This window comes from Octodon degus, unplaced genomic scaffold (genome assembly GCF_000260255.1).
Source record: "Octodon degus isolate 3935 unplaced genomic scaffold, OctDeg1.0 scaffold00178, whole genome shotgun sequence".
Lineage (NCBI taxonomy): Eukaryota > Metazoa > Chordata > Mammalia > Rodentia > Octodontidae > Octodon > Octodon degus.
The window spans coordinates 728,841-746,101 of record NW_004524754.1 but is presented as its reverse complement, the minus strand read 5'-3'; the positions used below and the strand labels follow the sequence as shown (position 1 = coordinate 746,101).

Here is a 17,261-nt window from a genome sequence, read left to right as displayed (position 1 = left end):
GGCATGTGGTGCTGGAGGATTGAACCGCGGTCCCTGTGCTTTGCCAAGCTTGTTCCAAGTAGGTGCTTTAGACCACTGAGCCATCTCTCCAGCCCCTCCTTTTCTGTTTTGTTTATTGCTTTTATGCACTCCCAGTTCCCTTGTGTCTTCGAAGAAGTAGACCAAAATAATACTGTTTTTTGGCCTGACCTCATTTTCTTTTCTCCGCAGCTCTGTGAATTTGTTAAGAAGGATGAGTTGAAGCCAGCAGTGATTCAGCTGCTGTGGGAGCAGGCCACTGAGAAGGTGCCCTGCTCTGCTCTGGAGCGCTGTTCCTCTGTCATGCTTCTGGGAATGCTGGCACGGTGAGGCGGGGGTCTGTTGGCAGTGGGTGGGAGGGAAGGGCTCAGAGGTTCAAAACATACCCCTCTCCTTCCAGGGCAGCAAGCAGGCCCACTGAGCTCTGCTTGGCATTGGCCCTGAATAGAAAGAGTGGAGGGCAGGCCAGATAGCTCAGCTGACTAAAGCACCTGCTTAGGCAGGTGTAGGGACCAGGGTTCGATCCCCAGCGTGCTGTGCCAACCCCACCCCCGAGGTGTGCAGAGACAGCGACTGAGACTGGGCATGGTTGGCTGAAAACAGGAGGATCACTACGAGTCCAATCTGTGTAGTGAGATCCTGTAGACCCTGTACTAAATTACATTAAAAAAAGGAGTAGGATTTGCAGGGCTGCTGGCACCCACACTACAGGTCCTCTCTCAGTGTCCCAGGCTTAGGAGACCCCCCGCAGTGGCACTGTCTTCCCAGAGTTTCATCCAAGACTGCCTTCACTGCGGCTTCCTTTTCCTAGAGGAAAACCAGAAATTGTGGGAAGCAACTTAGACACGCTGATAAGCATAGGGCTGGACAGGAAGTCTCCACGGGACTACAGGCTTGCCCAGCAGGTGTGCCAGGCCATCGCCAACATCTCTGACAGGAGGAAGGTAGGCGGGGTAGCCATTGGCCAGCCCAGAAGCTGGGGTCCTCCCCTGTTACAGGCACCCCCCTACTGTCTTCTTTGCTCTTTCTCCACAGCCTTCCTTGGGCAAACGCCACCCTCCCTTCAGGCTGTCTCAGGAACACAGGCTGTTTGAGCGACTCTGGGACTTGGTCACAGCAGGTGAGCTACCAGAAGGGGCTGGGGCAGGCTGGGGCAGGCCCTGCACTGAGCAGCTTCCCCTTCTGTGTAGGTTTTGCCCACCCAGACCCACTCTGGATCCCATTCAAGGAGACGGCAGTGAGTCTCATCTACCAGCTGGCAGAGGGCCCCGAGGTGATCTGTGCCCAGATGTTGCAGAGCTGTGCTAAGCAGGCTCTGGAGAAGCTGGAGGAGAAGAGCTCCAGCCAGGATGACCCTGGTAAGGGGAGAAGGTTGAAGGGCCAGGCCTGGGCAGGACAGCCAGAAGCCACTGCCACTAGCACTTTCTATAGCCCTTCAGCCCTATCCCAGCTTCATCCAAGCTGAAGTTGAGCCAGTCCCCACCACCATCTTTACACATGCACAAATTTAAGGGTCACATGAGCAAGGGGAGCTCAGTCTCATGAAGAGACTGACCCTGTCTCCTTCCCTCTGCAGGGCAGACCGTTCCTGTGCTTCCCACCTTCCTCCTCATGCACCTTCTGTCACTGGCTGGGGACGTGGCCCTCCAGCAGCTGGTGCACCTGGAGCAGGCAGTGAGTGGAGAGCTCTGTCGGCGCCGGGTTCTTCAGGAGGAACAGGCGCATAAGACCAAAGATCCCAAGGAGAAGGTGCGTGAGTGGGGCACACAGCTCAGCCATTGGGATTCCTTTCAGAACAAGAACCTAAGGCCTGGGGAGATAGCTCAGTTGAATAAGCATTTGCCTGGCAAGTGCAAGGGCCTGAGTTCAATCCCTGGTTCCACCACAAAAAAAAAGATGGGCTGGTGAGATGGCTCAGTGGTCTAAAGCACCTACTTAGAACAAGCTTAGCAAAGCACAAGGACGGCGGTTCAATCCTCCAGCACCACATGCCAGCCAGCCCCGCCCCCTGGTGGGCTGAGCTCCCCCCCCACACACACAAATAAATAAATAAATAAATAAAATTTTAAAAAAGAGAACCAGAACCTCAGGTCAGAGCACCGTCATCTGTGGCTCCTGGCCTTTGTGCTGCTACTGTGCTGGGGAAACTGATAGAAACAGGGATGGGAGTCTGACCATGCTCACTCAGGAAAGAGTTTCAGGGAAATGGACTACAGAGCTAGGTGGTGCGGAACACAAGGCACTAAGGCAGCTTTAGACATGGATGCACTGCCGCCTCCCATCAGCCTTTGCTGTTGTCTGGGCACCTGGCCAGAAATGGATTATCTTGCAGATAAATAAGACATAGACATGTTGACCTTGAACCCTGGTCTGGATTGATCCTGTCTATGACATACGGTGTATTATACCTCTGAAGACAAATTAGGAAGAATATAGACACTTACTTTGGCAACTGAAAAACAAAAGATAGGGGACCTAGTTAGTTCTCTGCTTAGTTTAAGATTTTTTTTTTTTGGTGGTACTGGGGATTAAATCTAGGACCTAGGCAAGTACTGTACCTCTGAGCTTGATCCCTAGGCCTGCCTGTATATTTTGAAACAGGCTACTACTACATTGCCCATGCTGGGCTTGAACTTGTAATCCTCCTAAGGCTACTGAATAGCTAAGATAGCGCATATGTACCCACATGAGGACTTCTGTTTTCAATTCTTAGGACAGTCAATGAACGCTTCTTTTTTTTTTTTTTAATATTTATTTTTATTTATTACATTTATTTATTGTGTGTGTGTGTGTGTGTCCAGCTCAGCCCACCAGGGGCGGGGCTGGCTGGCATGTGGTGCCGGGGGATCGAACCGAGGTCCCTGTGCTTTGCCAAGCTTGTTTCAAGTAGGTGCTTTAGACCACTGAGCCATCTCTCCAGCCCCAATGAACCCTTCTGTACACTTCACCTTTCTTCAGAACTGTTCATACAAAACAAATGGTTGCCTCTTCTCACTTAGAACTCAGGCTCTGAGACCACCATGGAGGAGGAGCTGGGGCTGACCGGGGCCACTGCTGACGACACAGAGGCAGAGCTCATCCGTGGCATCTGTGAGCTGGAGCTGCTAGATGGTGAGAGCAGTTATTCTGATCAAATAAAAAAAAGAAACATTGCTATGTGAGCTCCTCAACCAAGATAACCACTCTTGAACACAGAGCTGTTCTTTCAACAGGCAAACAAGTACTGGCTGCCTTTGTTCCTCTTTTACTTAAAGTGTGCAACAACCCCGGGCTGTACAGCAACGCAGACCTCTGTGCAGCTGCCTCGTTGGCCCTTGGCAAGTTCTGCATGATCAGGTAGGCCTGGCATGGCGCCACCCCCTCAGGGCGGGGATGACAGTCTTCCTGATGAGCCTCTCCTTCCCTCCAGCGCCACTTTCTGCGACTCCCAGCTCCGTCTTCTGTTCACCATGTTAGAGAAGTCATCGCTTTCCACTGTCCGCTCCAACCTCATGGTTGCCACTGGGGATCTGGCCATCCGCTTCCCCAACCTAGTGGACCCCTGGACACCTCATTTGTACGCTCGGTAGGAACCCCTTTTGCTTGCTCTGGGGGGCTGAGGTCAGTGTGAGAGTCCTAAGACTATAGTCTGGGCATCACTGTCAGTGTATGCTGGTCGTGACCTGCATGGGCCCTGGCTGAGTCACCCAGGGAAACAGAAGCTTCACCTCTTTCCCTACATCAGCTTTCACCCCTGGCCAGCTCTTCCCACTTCTGGAGAGATACCCTGTGGGGTGGGGATCCCTACAGGCCCTGTCCTATCAATTCTACAGTGTAGCTCAGCTCTGCACTGCAGGAACCTGAGTTTCTTTCATTTCTAGGCTCCGGGATCCAGCTAAGCAGGTGCGGAAGACAGCAGGGCTGGTGATGACCCACCTGATCTTGAAGGATATGGTGAAGGTCAAGGGGCAGGTGAGCGAGATGGCAGTGCTGCTCATTGACCCTGAGCCTCAGATTGCTGTGCTGGCCCGGAACTTCTTCAACGAGCTCTCCCACAAGGTGAGGGGCGAGTGGGTGGCCAGTGGCTAGTGCTCACCGCAGTACAGGAGGTCCCCTGGCTCACTGTGACCTCTCTCCCCGCCAGGGCAACGCAGTCTACAATCTCCTCCCAGACATCATCAGCCGCCTGTCAGACCCCGAGGCCGGGGTGGAGGAGGAGCCTTTCCGCACCATCATGAAGTAAGGTTTCTGGGCCCCGGGTGCATTTCTTGCCTAGAGCACAGGCTTAGGAATGAGACAACTCATTTTTCTATTGCAGTTCTGCTTCTTGTTTGTTGTACCCTCTCACTGAGCCACACCTCAGCCCCAGCTCTGCTCTAGCTGTGTGGCCCACAGAAGTAACTTCACCCTCTGTGCCTGTTTCCTCCTCTGTGCAGTGAGGCTTACACACAGCCTGCCTCATAGCTCCAGGGAATAGTAGACACGTTCCTAACACACTGGTGCTGAGGCTAAGCAGCAGCTGTTGGTAACTTCCATCCTGTCAGAAAGTTGGGTGGGCATCCCTCATGACTGCGAGAGGGGGTGAGGAAGTTTTGCTGGACACATTTACTGTCCTGCTAAGGCCAGGGCAGAGGGGGCTGGTGCTAGGAGCACAGGCAGGTGGCTGTGGGCGAGGAGCAGCGGGTAGCCCTGGCCTACCTCTTGTTCATCTCCTCTGCAGGCAGCTTCTCGCCTACATCACCAAGGACAAGCAGAACGAGAGTCTGGTGGAGAAGCTGTGCCAGCGCTTTCGCACAGCCCGGTATGAGGTGCTGCGCGACCTGTGGGGAAAGGGCCCAGAAGGGACCGGGAGGGTGAGGAAGGAAGAGCCCACCTGAGCCTCTTCTCACAAAGCCCGACCCCCACAGAACCGAGCGGCAGTACCGCGACCTGGCCTACTGTGTGTCACAGCTGCCCCTCACGGAGCGAAGCCTCCATAAAATGCTTGACAACTTTAGCTGCTTTGGAGACAAACTGTCAGATGAGTCTGTCTTTGGTGCTTTCTTGGCTATTGTGAGCAAACTGCGACGTGGGGCCAAGCCTGAGGGCAAGGTGAGCTGGTGGGGGCCCTGGCTGGTGCCAGAGATAGTGGTGCCGTGTGTACTCCCTATGCCAGCTCTGTCCCCAGCCTCATTACAGTGGCCACTGGAAGCAAAAAGTCCAGAATCTCTGTCTCCAGTTCTTAGCAATAGCATTTAAGGTTCCCTCGTGTCTTCTGTGACATTTTTTTCTTTTAATGCCATAGGATTCTTTAATTTTTTGAGTGTTTCTTTTTAAACATGGCAATGACAATGTTTCCCGGCCTCTCTCCACCGTCTCTCCTTCCAGGCTGCAATCGAGGAGTTTGAGCAGAAGCTCCGCGCCTGTCACACACGAGGCCTGGATGGAACTGAGGTGCTTGAGTGCTGCGGCCAGAAAGCTGCCCCTGCTGAGAAGCGCACAGGTGCAGGCCCTGTTGAGTGGTGGGCAAGGGCCTCCAGCAAGCCTTGCTCTGGTCTTTAACCACGCTCTGCCTGTTCTAGGCTCCAGGCGGCAGCCTGCTGCGTCTGTAGACTCTGACAGTGACTTCCTCACGCCCCAGCCCCGCCGCACCACCCGTAGGCTTCCACACACACAGCAGCGTACCTCCAAGAAGAGACCCAAGATCATCTTCTCCAGCGATGAGGAGTCCAGTGGGGAAGGTGAGCACTCTTTTTGAGCTGTGGGCATAGCAGGGAAGAGTCTCTCTGCCTCGCTGCCCTGCACAGCTGGTTCCGATTCCGATTCCGTGTGATACACTGTTGTCCTGTTTGTTCCCAGATCAGTCTGTCACCATCTTTGTGACTCAGCTTTTATTTCTATGATTCCCTGAATAGAGCTTTCAGCCGAGATGACAGAAGATGAGACACCCAGGAAAACAACACCCATCCGCAGAGCCTCTGCTCGAAGGCCCAGATCCTAAGCAGCCGGCTACCCACCCCATCCCTGCTGTGCAGGGTCCATAAGTGACCTGGACCCAGCTTCTATACCCCTGTAAACACTTGCCTGCTCATCTTGATTTTAGTGCCTGTGTGTCTGTAAAATTTGAGGCATTGCCCTTTAACAAGCTCCATCTGAACCAATTGGAGCTGCTCTCACTGTGCAATAAGGGTTTGCCAGTTGCCTTATTTCTACTGAATAAACGTTTTTATACACTTTTGGACACTGTCAGCACCCGTCTGTTTCATCTCTCCTGTAGCCCAGACTCTGATCTGAGAGAGGAGTCCAGGCCTGTGGGCAGCCTGCAGAGCTGTTGCACTCTACTCCACGCACAGATGCACAAGACGCCTGCACATGGAGCACTGGCTCCCCCACATACCCTCCCCGTGACCCCTGCCCCCATCCTGGAACACCCACTGCCCTGGCATGGGGTCTATAGCCCCACAGGAGCCCAGATTCGCCTGCCAGGGTGCCTCACCCCTCCCCAGGAGTGCAGGAGGCCAGCCCCTTGCTGAGACCACTCTACTTCTTCAATCTGCTGAGTCACCGGACAGGAGGCTGCCTGAGCCTGCACTAGGGACCTCCTTGGTGTCCGCTGTCATGACAACACACTGCTTGGAGTGGTGGGGAGTCGTGAGGAGTGACAATGGGGTGCTTTCCATCTGGGGCAGACAGCTGATCTGCCTGGGGCATAGGAAAGGAAAAACTCATCTGCACAGCGACTGTGCTGGGGACCCCTCATCATTGGGCCCCTTGCTCAAAGCCTGGGTACCGGCCACGCAGACCACTGCCAGATTCCCACAAGCCTTGGCTCTGGAGCCCCAAGGAGGGAGGGCAAGGACCTAGGGCTGTAGCAGGGGTGTAGCACCTCCCGTGCTCCCTGCCTTTTAAGCAAAGGTTAATGCCAGGCCGGCTAAACTTAGCCACGGGCTTTTCAGCTAGAAGGACAAGGGGCTGGTATCAGGTGACGCTAGACCAGCAAGGCGGCCAGGATACCCCTGCCCTGCACCTGTGCCGGCCTAGTCCCTCTGCTGGAGCCTTCAGGCCTTGGGCGCCCGTCCTCCTACCTCAGCTCGCAAGCCCCGCCCCAGGCCCGGTCCCAGGGAGGACAGACGCTTTCCTCCCGCAGCTAGGCGGAAAACCCCTCCCCACCCTCTGCAGGCCGAATTTACCCTCCCCTGCCCCCGAGGGAACAGTGCTGGGGCGTCCCTGAGTCCAGGGCCGGCCCGCACGTCCCAGAAGGAGGGACTTCCGCCCGCACGTCCCACTGCCCGCCCGCCGCCGCCCGAGGCGCAGTGGCTGAAAGGAGCTCTGTCTGCCTTCTCTGCTACGCAGCCCTCAGGTCCCTCTGGGTCTCGGCCAGCCGAGGCCTGGCCAGTGAGGCCAGCTTGTGTACAAGGGACCCGTTTGTCAGCTCCAGAGATCAGGGTTCCGGGCTGCCGGCGCTGCGGGACAGCGTGACCTTGTGTGCCTAGACCTCTCCTGTAGGTCCCCGATGCCCGGTGTCCAAGCCCAGGCCTGGAGAGGCTGGGAGCCAGGAGCGGGCTGGGCAGGGCCCTCCTGAGCCCTCTTCAGTGGCTGCCGTCGCTACCGAAACAATTCAGGATCCCCAGCTTTGCGCCACCAATCGCAGAAAGCAAGCGGACTGCGACCCCCGCTTGCGTCCCTCCCCCACCCTTGTTCTCCCGTTTTATCCCGCAGCAGCCGCACGTCCTAGGTCCCCGGGCGCCCTGGAGCCCACAGTCCCAGCACTCTGTCCCCTCCCCCTCGGCCCCATCCCACACGCCCGCGGCGTGCTCCAGTCCAGGAGGGGCATCGGGCTTTCCGGCCGCACGTAGCTCAGGCCTGGGCGCTGCTGGCAGCGACTGGACGAGCGGCCAGGGCGGGGCCAAGTTTCCCGCCCCGCCCCGCCGCTATAAAGACAGGCTGCAGCCTGCGGCGGCGCTCTCTGCTCCTGTGCGCTCCCGAGCGTCCGCGGATAGCAGATCTTCCCGAACAGCCAGGTGCAGACGCGGGGGCCCTCGGGGCCTGTGGTGATCACAGCGGGTGGGCCGGGGTCTGGCAGCAGGACCGGGGTCTGGAGGCGGGGGTTGAGCGAGGCGGCGGGCCCTGGACGTGTCGGGGCGCACGGGGCAAATGGAGGCCTGGGAGGGACCGCGCGGATGCTAACCTCCCCCTCCCTCCCACAGCAGCGATCCAGACAAGATGGTGAAGGTCGGAGTGAACGGGTGAGTGAGAACGGGAGTAAGGTGGGACCGGAGCTGCGGCCTAGGCTGAATTCCGTCTTCACGTGTGGCGGGGCCCGAGGCTTTGCAGTGGCGTGTGGAGGTGCACCCCCGCCCCAAGGAGAACTCAAGGTCACTTCTCAGACCTGGACGAAGGCCCGGTGGGGCTTTGCATTCCCTGCTCCAGCCTCCTGCCCCTTCGCCCTTGCGGGGACGAGCTGCCCCGCCCCAGATAGACAGGAGCGGGCCTGCGCCAGCCCCGGATCCATTCCCTGAGGCTTAGGGGCCGGGGTTCTTTCTTTGCTTTCGCGCCCTGTGGGTCACGTGCTGCGAGGAGCCCCTCCCCCACCTTTGCAGCCCAGCGTTGCGGGGAGAGCGTTCTGCGCATCAGTAGGGTTTGCTGCCGTAACCCGCTGCCATGTTGCAATGGGGAAGGAAATGAATGGACCTCCATTAGGAAACCTTCCGCGCTCTCCTGCCTTCCTCCCCCCGTGCGGTGACTAATCCTCACTCAGCAGGGTGGAGCCTTCCTCACCGGTTCTGGTGCTCCGTGGAGCTGGACCTGAGAACACAGCTATAGTCTCTAGAATAAGCCTCAAGCCTGATTGTACCTCAGCCCTGTTGCTTTTTCTAGATAATTCTCAGATCAGCTGCAGGTTTAGAGAGCTGTTTCCGCCCACCCTCGGAGGTGTGGTGGCCGTGGCTCCTTGCCAAGCGGCAGGGGGAGCTGACTCATGGTTAGAAAAGAAAATTTGCAGCACAAAATGGCTCTGGCTCGAGCAGCCCCTTCCCATCACAGCCTAGCTGTGACCCAACCCCAAAAGGTCGGCTGTAAAGGTCACTGTGAGGATTAAATGTCAGGGAGCCCCGGGAATCCTGCCCCGTTACCCCATCCCATCTTCCAGAAACCAGATCTCCCTCCACCCTTCTGAGGTTAAATATAGCCGCCGACCTTTCTGTAGCTGGGGGCCTGAGCCCTGCTCTGCTGCACCCCCTGTCCCCCACCCACTGTTCCTCCCTCTGGATTAGAACTGGGAAGGACAGGTAATTTAGCCAATGGGAGCTCAAGGATGAGGAGCTTGGAAACTAGGTCTTCTCACTCTTTCCCCTTTGTAGGAGGGACTTGGGGAAGGGGTGGCCTTCCCTGGTCCAGTCAGTGTGACCTTTACTCCTGCCCTTTGAGCTAGTGGTGCCCAGTCCCCGTCGTTGTTCCCAGGAAGGTGTAGCTGGAATCAGCCAGGAATGGATGGTGGGGGTGAACGCCACTATGTGCCAAGCTTTTTCTAAGCTTGTTTGGCAGTGCCTCCCTTGCTGCTTCTCGGAGGACTCTGGATGACTGGGGGCCAGAAAGTCTTAGAACCTAACCTCTTCTTGGGCAGGAAAGGCAACTCCTCTGTATGGCTGTAGTGTGAAACCAGCCCACCTGGTGGGGTTCCTCAGGGAAGAATAATGGGACCTCATGGTGGGAAAATTCAGTTCAGTTGACCCTCATATCCAGTAGTTGAATTTGGGCAACTGGATCAAAGATATTTAGGGAGGGAGTTCTAGAAAGTCCTCAAGACATGAATTTCTTGCCCACAATGTACTATAATGAATCCACATGAATGATGTAATGTGTAGGCATTTAGATATTGGGAACAACCCAGAAATGGTGATTTTAAAGCAGCCAGAGGACAGTGTGCAGCAATAAGCTTTTTTTTCTTTTCCTTCAGACGGGGTCTCACATGTGGTTAAGCTGGCCTCGTTCAGGGTGCTCTTTTCTGCCTCAGCCTCCCAGCTGCTGTGATTTCAGGCATTCACCACACACACCTGGCCAGCATCCCATCAGTTTTAGTATGTGTGAGGACTTTCCTGGGGATCAGTCCCCTGTGGGTATCCAGGGAGGATTCATCCGCTGAGGCCCTCACAATGTGCCCTCCTCTGTCTAAATTCTCCATCTTGAGAATTCTCTGCCACCCCTCATTGCTTTGTTGCCTCTGGTGTCCCTCAGATTTGGCCGTATTGGACGCCTGGTCACCAGGGCTGCTATTCTCTCTGGCAAGGTCGAGGTTGTGGCCATCAATGACCCTTTTATTGACCTCAACTACATGGTGAGTATGTGCCTGGTGCTATGAGGAGGAGCCGCCTGTGTGGCTACACCCTGACACCTACCTGCCCCCAGGTCTACATGTTCCAGTACGATTCCACCCATGGCAGGTTCAATGGCACTGTCAAGGCTGAGAACGGGAAGCTCTCCATCAACGGAAAGGCTATCACCATCTTCCAAGAGTAAGTGCACAAGAGTGGGATAACTGCCTTGGGGGCGTCTAGCAGGGTGGGATGCCCACGAGCTGTCCTCTGTTCTCTCAGGCGAGATCCCGCCAACATCAAGTGGGGTGATGCTGGCGCTGAGTATGTAGTGGAGTCCACTGGTGTCTTCACTACCATGGAGAAGGCTGGGGTAAGTGGCATGAAGCTCAGACAGTGGTCCTCACCCTGGGGTGTGGCACAGCCAGGAAGCCAAGTTTTGTAAGCATCTTCCTTTGTCACAGGCTCACCTGAAGGGTGGTGCCAAAAGGGTCATCATCTCTGCCCCTTCTGCCGATGCCCCCATGTTTGTGATGGGTGTGAATCACGAAAAGTACGACAACTCCCTCAAGATCGTCAGGTGAGTGGGCAGCGCTGGGGTGGCAGCGGATCCTGGGGTTTATGGTAACTCTGATGGCAGCAGGGCCCCCTAACTTGCCTCTGTTTGCAGCAATGCTTCCTGTACCACCAACTGTTTAGCCCCACTGGCAAAGGTCATCCATGACAACTTTGGCATTGTGGAGGGACTCATGGTATGCAGAGTGGGCTGGAGTTCCTGTCCTGGGGTGTGGGTGTTGTGCAGGGCCTTAACTTCTGGTTTTCCAGACCACAGTGCACGCCATCACTGCCACCCAGAAGACTGTGGACGGCCCCTCTGGGAAGCTGTGGCTTGATGGCCGTGGGGCTGCCCGGAACATCATCCCTGCATCCACTGGTGCTGCCAAGGCTGTGGGCAAGGTCATCCCAGAGCTGAACGGGTAAGGCTGCTGCCTGGGAAGCCAGAGGGCTGGGGGGCACCAGCATAGGGTGGAGCTCACATAACCCTTGTGTGTCTGCAGGAAGCTCACAGGCATGGCCTTCCGTGTGCCCACTCCCAATGTGTCGGTGGTGGATCTGACCTGTCGCCTGGAGAAAGCGGTACGTTGGGCAGGCTCCAGTGGGCTGAGGCTTCACTTGTGACTGAGGTGGGTTGATCCCTGAGTCTCTGCCTTGGGTTTAACCTATTAGGCTAAATACGACGACATCAAGAAGGTGGTGAAGCAGGCCTCAGATGGTCCCCTCAAAGGCATCCTGGGCTACACTGAGGACCAGGTACTCCTGGGGCTTGGAGCTCAGTCCCTCCCTGCACAGTGCCTCAGCAGGGCCAGCCTCCCCATACCAAGCTTCCTCCCTTCTGTAGGTTGTGTCTTGCGACTTCAACAGTGACAGCCACTCTTCCACCTTTGATGCTGGGGCTGGCATTGCCCTGAATGATCACTTTGTGAAGCTCATTTCCTGGTAGGTGGCTGGGATGGGTAGGGCAACAAGGCAGATAAAGTAGCCTGGGTTCTGGCACCTACAGGGGCTGGTGCGGAAGAGCCGCTTCTCATATCCCCACTCAACCTTACAGGTATGACAATGAGTTCGGCTACAGCAACAGGGTGGTGGACCTCATGGTCCACATGGCCTCCAAGGAGTAAGTGGCCCCCACCACCACAGCCCAGCGAGACCAGAGGGATGGAGAGGCCACGCTGTAGAAGTCGTCACTGCCCTACTCAGCCCCGATACTGAGAATCTCCCCCTCACAGCTTCCATCCTAGGCCCCCTAGAAGGGGAAGGGCCTTGGGATCCCTGGCTCGCTGCCCTTGCACACCATCAATAAAGCCCATTGTACCCAGCTCTGCTGTCTGCTGCTTCTTGGGGTTGGAGGCTGGTCCTAAGGTGAAGGCCAGCACACTCTTGGCAGCTCAGACCCATAATGATCCCATCTTCAGCCTCCCCTGCACATGTACCATGCCAGGTGGCTAGTAGCCAGCTCAGCATATCAATGAATGGGGCCAGCTACATCATGTGGTGCTGGGCAGGGCTGGTCCCTGTGCTTGCCTAATCCAGTGTTCGGTCTACTGAGCTAGATAATGTGCGTAGCCCCCTACACACTTAACGCCCACCATGTGCCTTCCTCTAAGGGGTCATTTGCTGTTACCTGGCTGCCTGTCAGGAAGATGCCCTGCGTATCAGCCGGACGTGATTGACTGTGGAACTGACCTCTGAAGGAGTGCAATAGACTACATGGAGTTGGGGCTCAAACTCCAGCTCCTGGAATGGACTGGCTGTGTGGTCTTGAGCAAGCTATTTACCTTCCTGTACTTTGTGTTAAAACTGGGTCATGGTACCACTGTGTGTGCATTAGACAATAGACCGGCTGGATAAATGTGCAAGCAAAGCACGCCTAGTGAGCAAACTGGCACTAAAACAGGTTACTGCAGCCCTCAGTGAGGGGAAGTGGGCCTGAGGGGTGGGGCCAGCCTCTGCCACTAGCTGTTCCCTTTGGGAATTTGCTTGTCAATTCCTGTCCTGGCTTTCAGGATTGAAATTTGCATGTCAGTGAAGATTCTAGCTACGGTGTCAGAGAAAGTATTTGAGGGGCCAGGGAGATGGCTCACTGGAATAAGTGCTTCCCTGGCAAGCGCAAGGGTCTGAGTTCAATCCCCAGTTCAGCCAGAACAAAAAGTTTGAAACACTGAAACCAAATTGCTCAATAAATACTCGCCACACTGATAATTATTAAAAGATTCCATTCAAACATCAGCTCTGTGCAGCCTCCTAGGCAGGTGTTCAGAGGCATACCTTCTGGCTCGCCAAGCTTTGTCCAGGCCAGTTGGTTCTGGTGAGAGGCATGACTTCAGCTGACACTTGAAAACACCCTGAGCATTAATGTGCGCAGGCCCCCTGTGCACAGTGTCACCTCTGTCATCTAGCAGTGGTGCTTCCATTTTTCTTTTCCTTTTTTTTTTTTTTAAGCTGGTCTTGCTATGTAGTCCAGACCAGCCTTGAACTCTTAGCCCACGCTGGCCTCAACCTCACAATGATCCTCCTTCCCCAGCCTCCTGAGTGCTGGGATTACAGGTAGCATGAGCTTCCAGAACTCCAAGATACCATACCCAGCCTGGACTTCAAGGCCAGGCCAGGTGATGGGGGCCAGCTCTGGGCACCCAGCCCCTCCCTACACTCTGTTGCAAGTCCTGCACAAGCCTTCAGGGTACCTCTGGTGGATAGGCTTTTACCGGTGCCCCAGCCTCTTTGCACTGGAACAAAAACCAAAGACAGCCAGTCTAGACCCAGAGTGGAGGGCAGGACCAGTGCACATTCCTTCCACGATGGAGATGGCAGGGGCGCAGCGTGTAAAGACAGGGAAGTAGCAGACACCCACGAAGGCAGGAGCCATCCAGGGAAGAGGACTGAGCCTAGCTCCAGACACCTCATTACCGTGGGGAGCCCCAGGACAGTGTGCGGGAGGGAGAAGCCCCAGGGCCAGGCCTGGTTCTGGTACACATGAGTGATTGTCCCCTCTTGGGTGAGGAATCAGGGGCCCTGGCATAGTTGGGCCCTATCTCATGGAGCTGTCAGATGAGATATCTGGATTGGGGTCCTCAGTCTCACTTGGCGGCGGTGGCGGTGGGCCGCTAGGCGGGACCGGAGTGAAAGCAGGAGACTTTCTAGAAAAAAACATAAATTGTCACTCATCAGGGCCCAAGGCAATAAGCCCTCACCCATCGATGCATCTTCTAGCAAGCAGGTGAGTAACAACCAGGTATGGCAGATCCAGAAGGGAAGTTGGGGCAGATGGAGTCCTGATCCACACCCTGAGAGAAAATGGTCCTGGTCTTATATTGAGTGATCTATGAGGCTCAGAAGTCTACACTACCCAAGTTACAGCATAAGAGATGTTGCCTTAGCACAAACACATTATACTGATTAGGGCCCAACTTTATCTCCCTCCAGTTACTGAAGCTAGGTCTCACTATGCTGCCCAGGCTAGCCTTCAACTTCTACTCTGAAGTGATCTGGGCCTCCAGTCTCAGCCACCTGAGCGGCCAGGACTATGGGTATGCGCCAGCATGACCAGCTGTTGGTATGTTTTATATTTTTTAAATGTACTCTTTAGTTGAGATATATCCAACCAAGATCAGATGCACAAATCGTGCCCTGACTTGAGAGAAATCAGGGCCCCATCCAACCCTTGCCTGTGTTTGAGCCACCTCCCTCTGGTCAGGGGAAGCCCCAGGGCTGGTGGCACGGGGAGAGATATCATCAACTGCCCAAGGTGGGAGAGAAGCTGCTGTCTGGGGCAGGCATTGGGGGGTCCCAGAGGGCAACCTACCCAGCAGCACCTTTCCCTGCCGCAGGGCTTAGGGCTTGGAGAGGCTCTGCTTTTGACTCTTACACATCACCCAGGGTGCGAGGCTTACCGATCCCCTGACTGAGTGATGAGCCGGCGGCAGGTCTCCATTTGCACATCCAGGCCCCGCTTCATGCTGCACATCTCCATGTACTCGTGCAGGTGCCGGTTCATGTCATTCTTGGCTGTGGCCAGCTCCAGCTGCAGAGGAGCAGGAGGCTGCTGCGTTAGCAAGTCTGGGCCAGGAGGGACAACGCGCCGCTGCTACCTCAGCACTGGTGAGGCCCAGGCGGCCATGGCTGGAAGCTCAGACTTAACAAAAAATCAAAGCCAGGAATCGTGGCTCACATCAGGAATCTCAGAACTCGGAAAGTCTAGAGAATGGCAAGTTTGAGTCCAGCCACTTAGAATGACCCTAACCCAAAATAAAAAATAAAAATGGGGCTAAGGGTGTAACTCAGTGTAAAGGCTCCATGTTCAATCCCTACTACCACAAAAAAACAACCAACTTAATCAGAGGCAGAAAGCACTAAATACAGACTAAGCACCTGCTTTGGCAAGCACAGGGACCAGGATTCAATCCCCAGTCCCACATGCAGTGGCAGCCCCGCCCCCATGGCACACTGAGGTGGCAACCTAGTCTGGGTGTGGTGGCGCATGCCTGCAATCCCAGTGCTAGGGGGGCTGAAAACGGGAGGATCACGAATCTGAGCTGCGTAGTGAAAGCCTATACCAAATACATAAAATGGGAAGAAAAAAAAAAACCACCAAATATACAACATATGTCTCTGGTGTTCCTGAGAAACTTCTTTCCTTTCCTCTTTCTTGTCTGTTTGTCTGTCTGTCTTTCTTTCTTTCTTTCTTTCTTTCTTTCTTTCTTTCTTTCTTTCTTTCTTTCTTCTTTTAGGGAAGGGGCTACAGGGTGTTCAGGGTCTCACTGCTAGGTCAGACTCATTGTGATCCGGCTATTTACAGCCTCACAGCCTCACAAGAGCTGGGATTATAAGCATGTGCCACCACGCCGTCTTAGTTGCTGCCTCAGTGTGCCCCAGGGGCAGGGTTGGCACAGCAGGCTTGGGATGGCTCATCCCTGCACCACACTCAAGGCCTCTTTCCTGGGAAGCTGTCTACAGAGCAAAGCAAGGGCACAGGCTGCAGGACTAAAGGCAACAAGTCAGATGGGCGGACAGACTGGTCAGCACCCTACACCGCACAGGCAGCACCAGTGAACACCCTGCTTCTCCTCAGGGCCAAGGGCCAGCCTGGCTCACTCCTTACTCCCCATACTGCACTGGCCCTGCCTGCCCCCTTGCTACCATGTGAGCCACTCTGAGGGCTCACGAGGGGTCCTATTGTTCTCTACACACCGTGAGCTCCAGGGAACTGACTCAGCACCCTGGGAAGCAACTCCAAGGCTTATGGCAATAAGGGAATCTGGCTGCTGGTGAAAAAGGCTCCATTTGCTAAGCCTGTGATGCACACCTGTGATCCTGGCTACTCTGGGGGTGCCGAGGCAGAAGAATGCAAGTCCAAGCCCATGTTGGGCAACTTAGTGAGACCTTGACTCAAAAACGCTATTTAAGAAGTAAAAATTTTGGGCCGGGGAGATGGCTCAATGGAATAAGCACTTCCCTGGCAAGTGCAAGGGTCTAAGTTCAATTCCCGGTTCCACCAAAAAAAAAAAAAAAAAAAAAAAAAAAAAAACCCCGTTCCCCCAAAAAAAAAAAAAAAAAAAAAAAAGAAGTAAAAATTTTAAAATGGCTAGGAATGTAGCTCAGCGCTCCCTGGATTCGACCCCCAGAGCTGAAGAACACAGGCTCATGCTCCTGCCTCCTGCCCTTCCTCCCTGAACCATCTGGACACCACACAACGCCACACACGCTGACTACACAACGTCTCTGTGGGAAAGCATGGGGCTCAGGGCTCAGGGCTCAGGAGACCACTCCATGCCAAAGCCAAAGACTGCAAGGCAGAGGGGAGGCAGGGCTAAGGCAAGAAAGGATTTAGGCCACAGACAATCAGTTCTTTGCTTGCCTTTGTTTCAGAAGCCAACCGCCAGGAGGTGACGTGCCTGAGTGCTTGAAAGCAAAGAGAAAAGGAAGGAAAGTTTGCCAGAATGATGTGAACTGGGCAGGAGAAACCACCTAGAACTAATCAGAGCTGACTGGAGAGGCACCGGGGACTGGAAAAATGAGCTGGGTCTCAGGACCTGACAAAGGGTGGCCAGGACAGTGGTGTCCAGGGTAAGGTGGCAGCTGGCAGAGTGGGAGCCTTGGTGAGGATGCATGAAGGGCACGCCTATTAGTACAGCAGAGACACTGGCAGCACCCGCTCCAATCAGCTGCCACCACCCTAGCCTATCCTCCTCTTCAGGAAAGCACAGCAAAGAGGACTGGAGACCACCATTCGGGGGAAAGAGAAGAAGGAAGTAAAGCAAAAATATTCTATCAAAACACACGGCTAAGCCAGGTGCAGTGGTACATGACTGTAATCGACCCACTCAGGAGGCTGAGGCAGGACAATCACAAATTCAAGTCCTGCCTGGGCAACTCAGCAACATCCTATAACAAAAAAAAAAAAAAAAAAAAAAAAAAAAA

General features: G+C 55.0%; 3 protein-coding genes across 14 annotated transcripts in view; 2 read left to right on the top strand and 1 right to left on the bottom strand.

Annotated features, from left to right (window-relative positions):
- Positions 1 to 6,220, top strand: part of Ncapd2 (non-SMC condensin I complex subunit D2) — a 26,207-nt gene extending 19,987 nt beyond the window's left edge. For all 4 annotated transcript variants that reach the window (XM_023703702.1, XM_023703701.1, XM_023703703.1 and 1 more), the window contains 15 exons: positions 211 to 344; positions 830 to 962; positions 1,054 to 1,138; positions 1,209 to 1,376; positions 1,595 to 1,767; positions 3,018 to 3,129; positions 3,231 to 3,354; positions 3,428 to 3,583; positions 3,879 to 4,056; positions 4,142 to 4,236; positions 4,718 to 4,798; positions 4,905 to 5,088; positions 5,365 to 5,479; positions 5,559 to 5,717; positions 5,892 to 6,220. In XM_023703702.1, coding sequence (XP_023559470.1) covers positions 211 to 344; positions 830 to 962; positions 1,054 to 1,138; positions 1,209 to 1,376; positions 1,595 to 1,767; positions 3,018 to 3,129; positions 3,231 to 3,354; positions 3,428 to 3,583; positions 3,879 to 4,056; positions 4,142 to 4,236; positions 4,718 to 4,798; positions 4,905 to 5,088; positions 5,365 to 5,479; positions 5,559 to 5,717; positions 5,892 to 5,977 — 1,983 coding nt within the window. In that variant the 3' untranslated portion in view covers positions 5,978 to 6,220. The remainder of the gene's footprint in view (positions 1 to 210; positions 345 to 829; positions 963 to 1,053; positions 1,139 to 1,208; positions 1,377 to 1,594; positions 1,768 to 3,017; positions 3,130 to 3,230; positions 3,355 to 3,427; positions 3,584 to 3,878; positions 4,057 to 4,141; positions 4,237 to 4,717; positions 4,799 to 4,904; positions 5,089 to 5,364; positions 5,480 to 5,558; positions 5,718 to 5,891) is intronic.
- Positions 6,221 to 8,184: 1,964 nt separating this feature from the next.
- Gapdh (glyceraldehyde-3-phosphate dehydrogenase) lies at positions 8,185 to 12,163 on the top strand. 3 transcript variants are annotated; one of them, XM_023703709.1, is made up of 11 exons: positions 8,185 to 8,222; positions 10,210 to 10,309; positions 10,381 to 10,487; positions 10,569 to 10,659; positions 10,751 to 10,866; positions 10,957 to 11,038; positions 11,142 to 11,263; positions 11,345 to 11,423; positions 11,514 to 11,597; positions 11,686 to 11,783; positions 11,896 to 12,163. In XM_023703709.1, exons 1-11 carry the CDS (start codon positions 8,200 to 8,202, stop codon positions 11,963 to 11,965), a joined length of 972 nt encoding a protein of 323 aa, XP_023559477.1. In that variant the 5' UTR covers positions 8,185 to 8,199; the 3' UTR covers positions 11,966 to 12,163. The 3 variants fall into 3 exon arrangements, with proteins under 3 accessions (XP_023559477.1, XP_004643610.1, XP_023559476.1); XM_004643553.3 differs by having other exon boundaries at positions 11,112 to 11,263; XM_023703708.1 differs by lacking the exon at positions 8,185 to 8,222 and adding an exon at positions 9,286 to 9,309 and having other exon boundaries at positions 11,112 to 11,263.
- Positions 12,164 to 13,062: 899 nt separating this feature from the next.
- Positions 13,063 to 17,261, bottom strand: part of Iffo1 (intermediate filament family orphan 1) — a 13,167-nt gene continuing 8,968 nt past the window's right edge. For all 7 annotated transcript variants that reach the window (XM_004643550.2, XM_004643551.2, XM_023703705.1 and 4 more), the window contains 2 exons: positions 14,735 to 14,865; positions 13,063 to 13,981 (listed from right to left, as the gene is read on the bottom strand). In XM_004643550.2, coding sequence (XP_004643607.1) covers positions 13,873 to 13,981; positions 14,735 to 14,865 — 240 coding nt within the window. In that variant the 3' untranslated portion in view covers positions 13,063 to 13,872. The remainder of the gene's footprint in view (positions 13,982 to 14,734; positions 14,866 to 17,261) is intronic.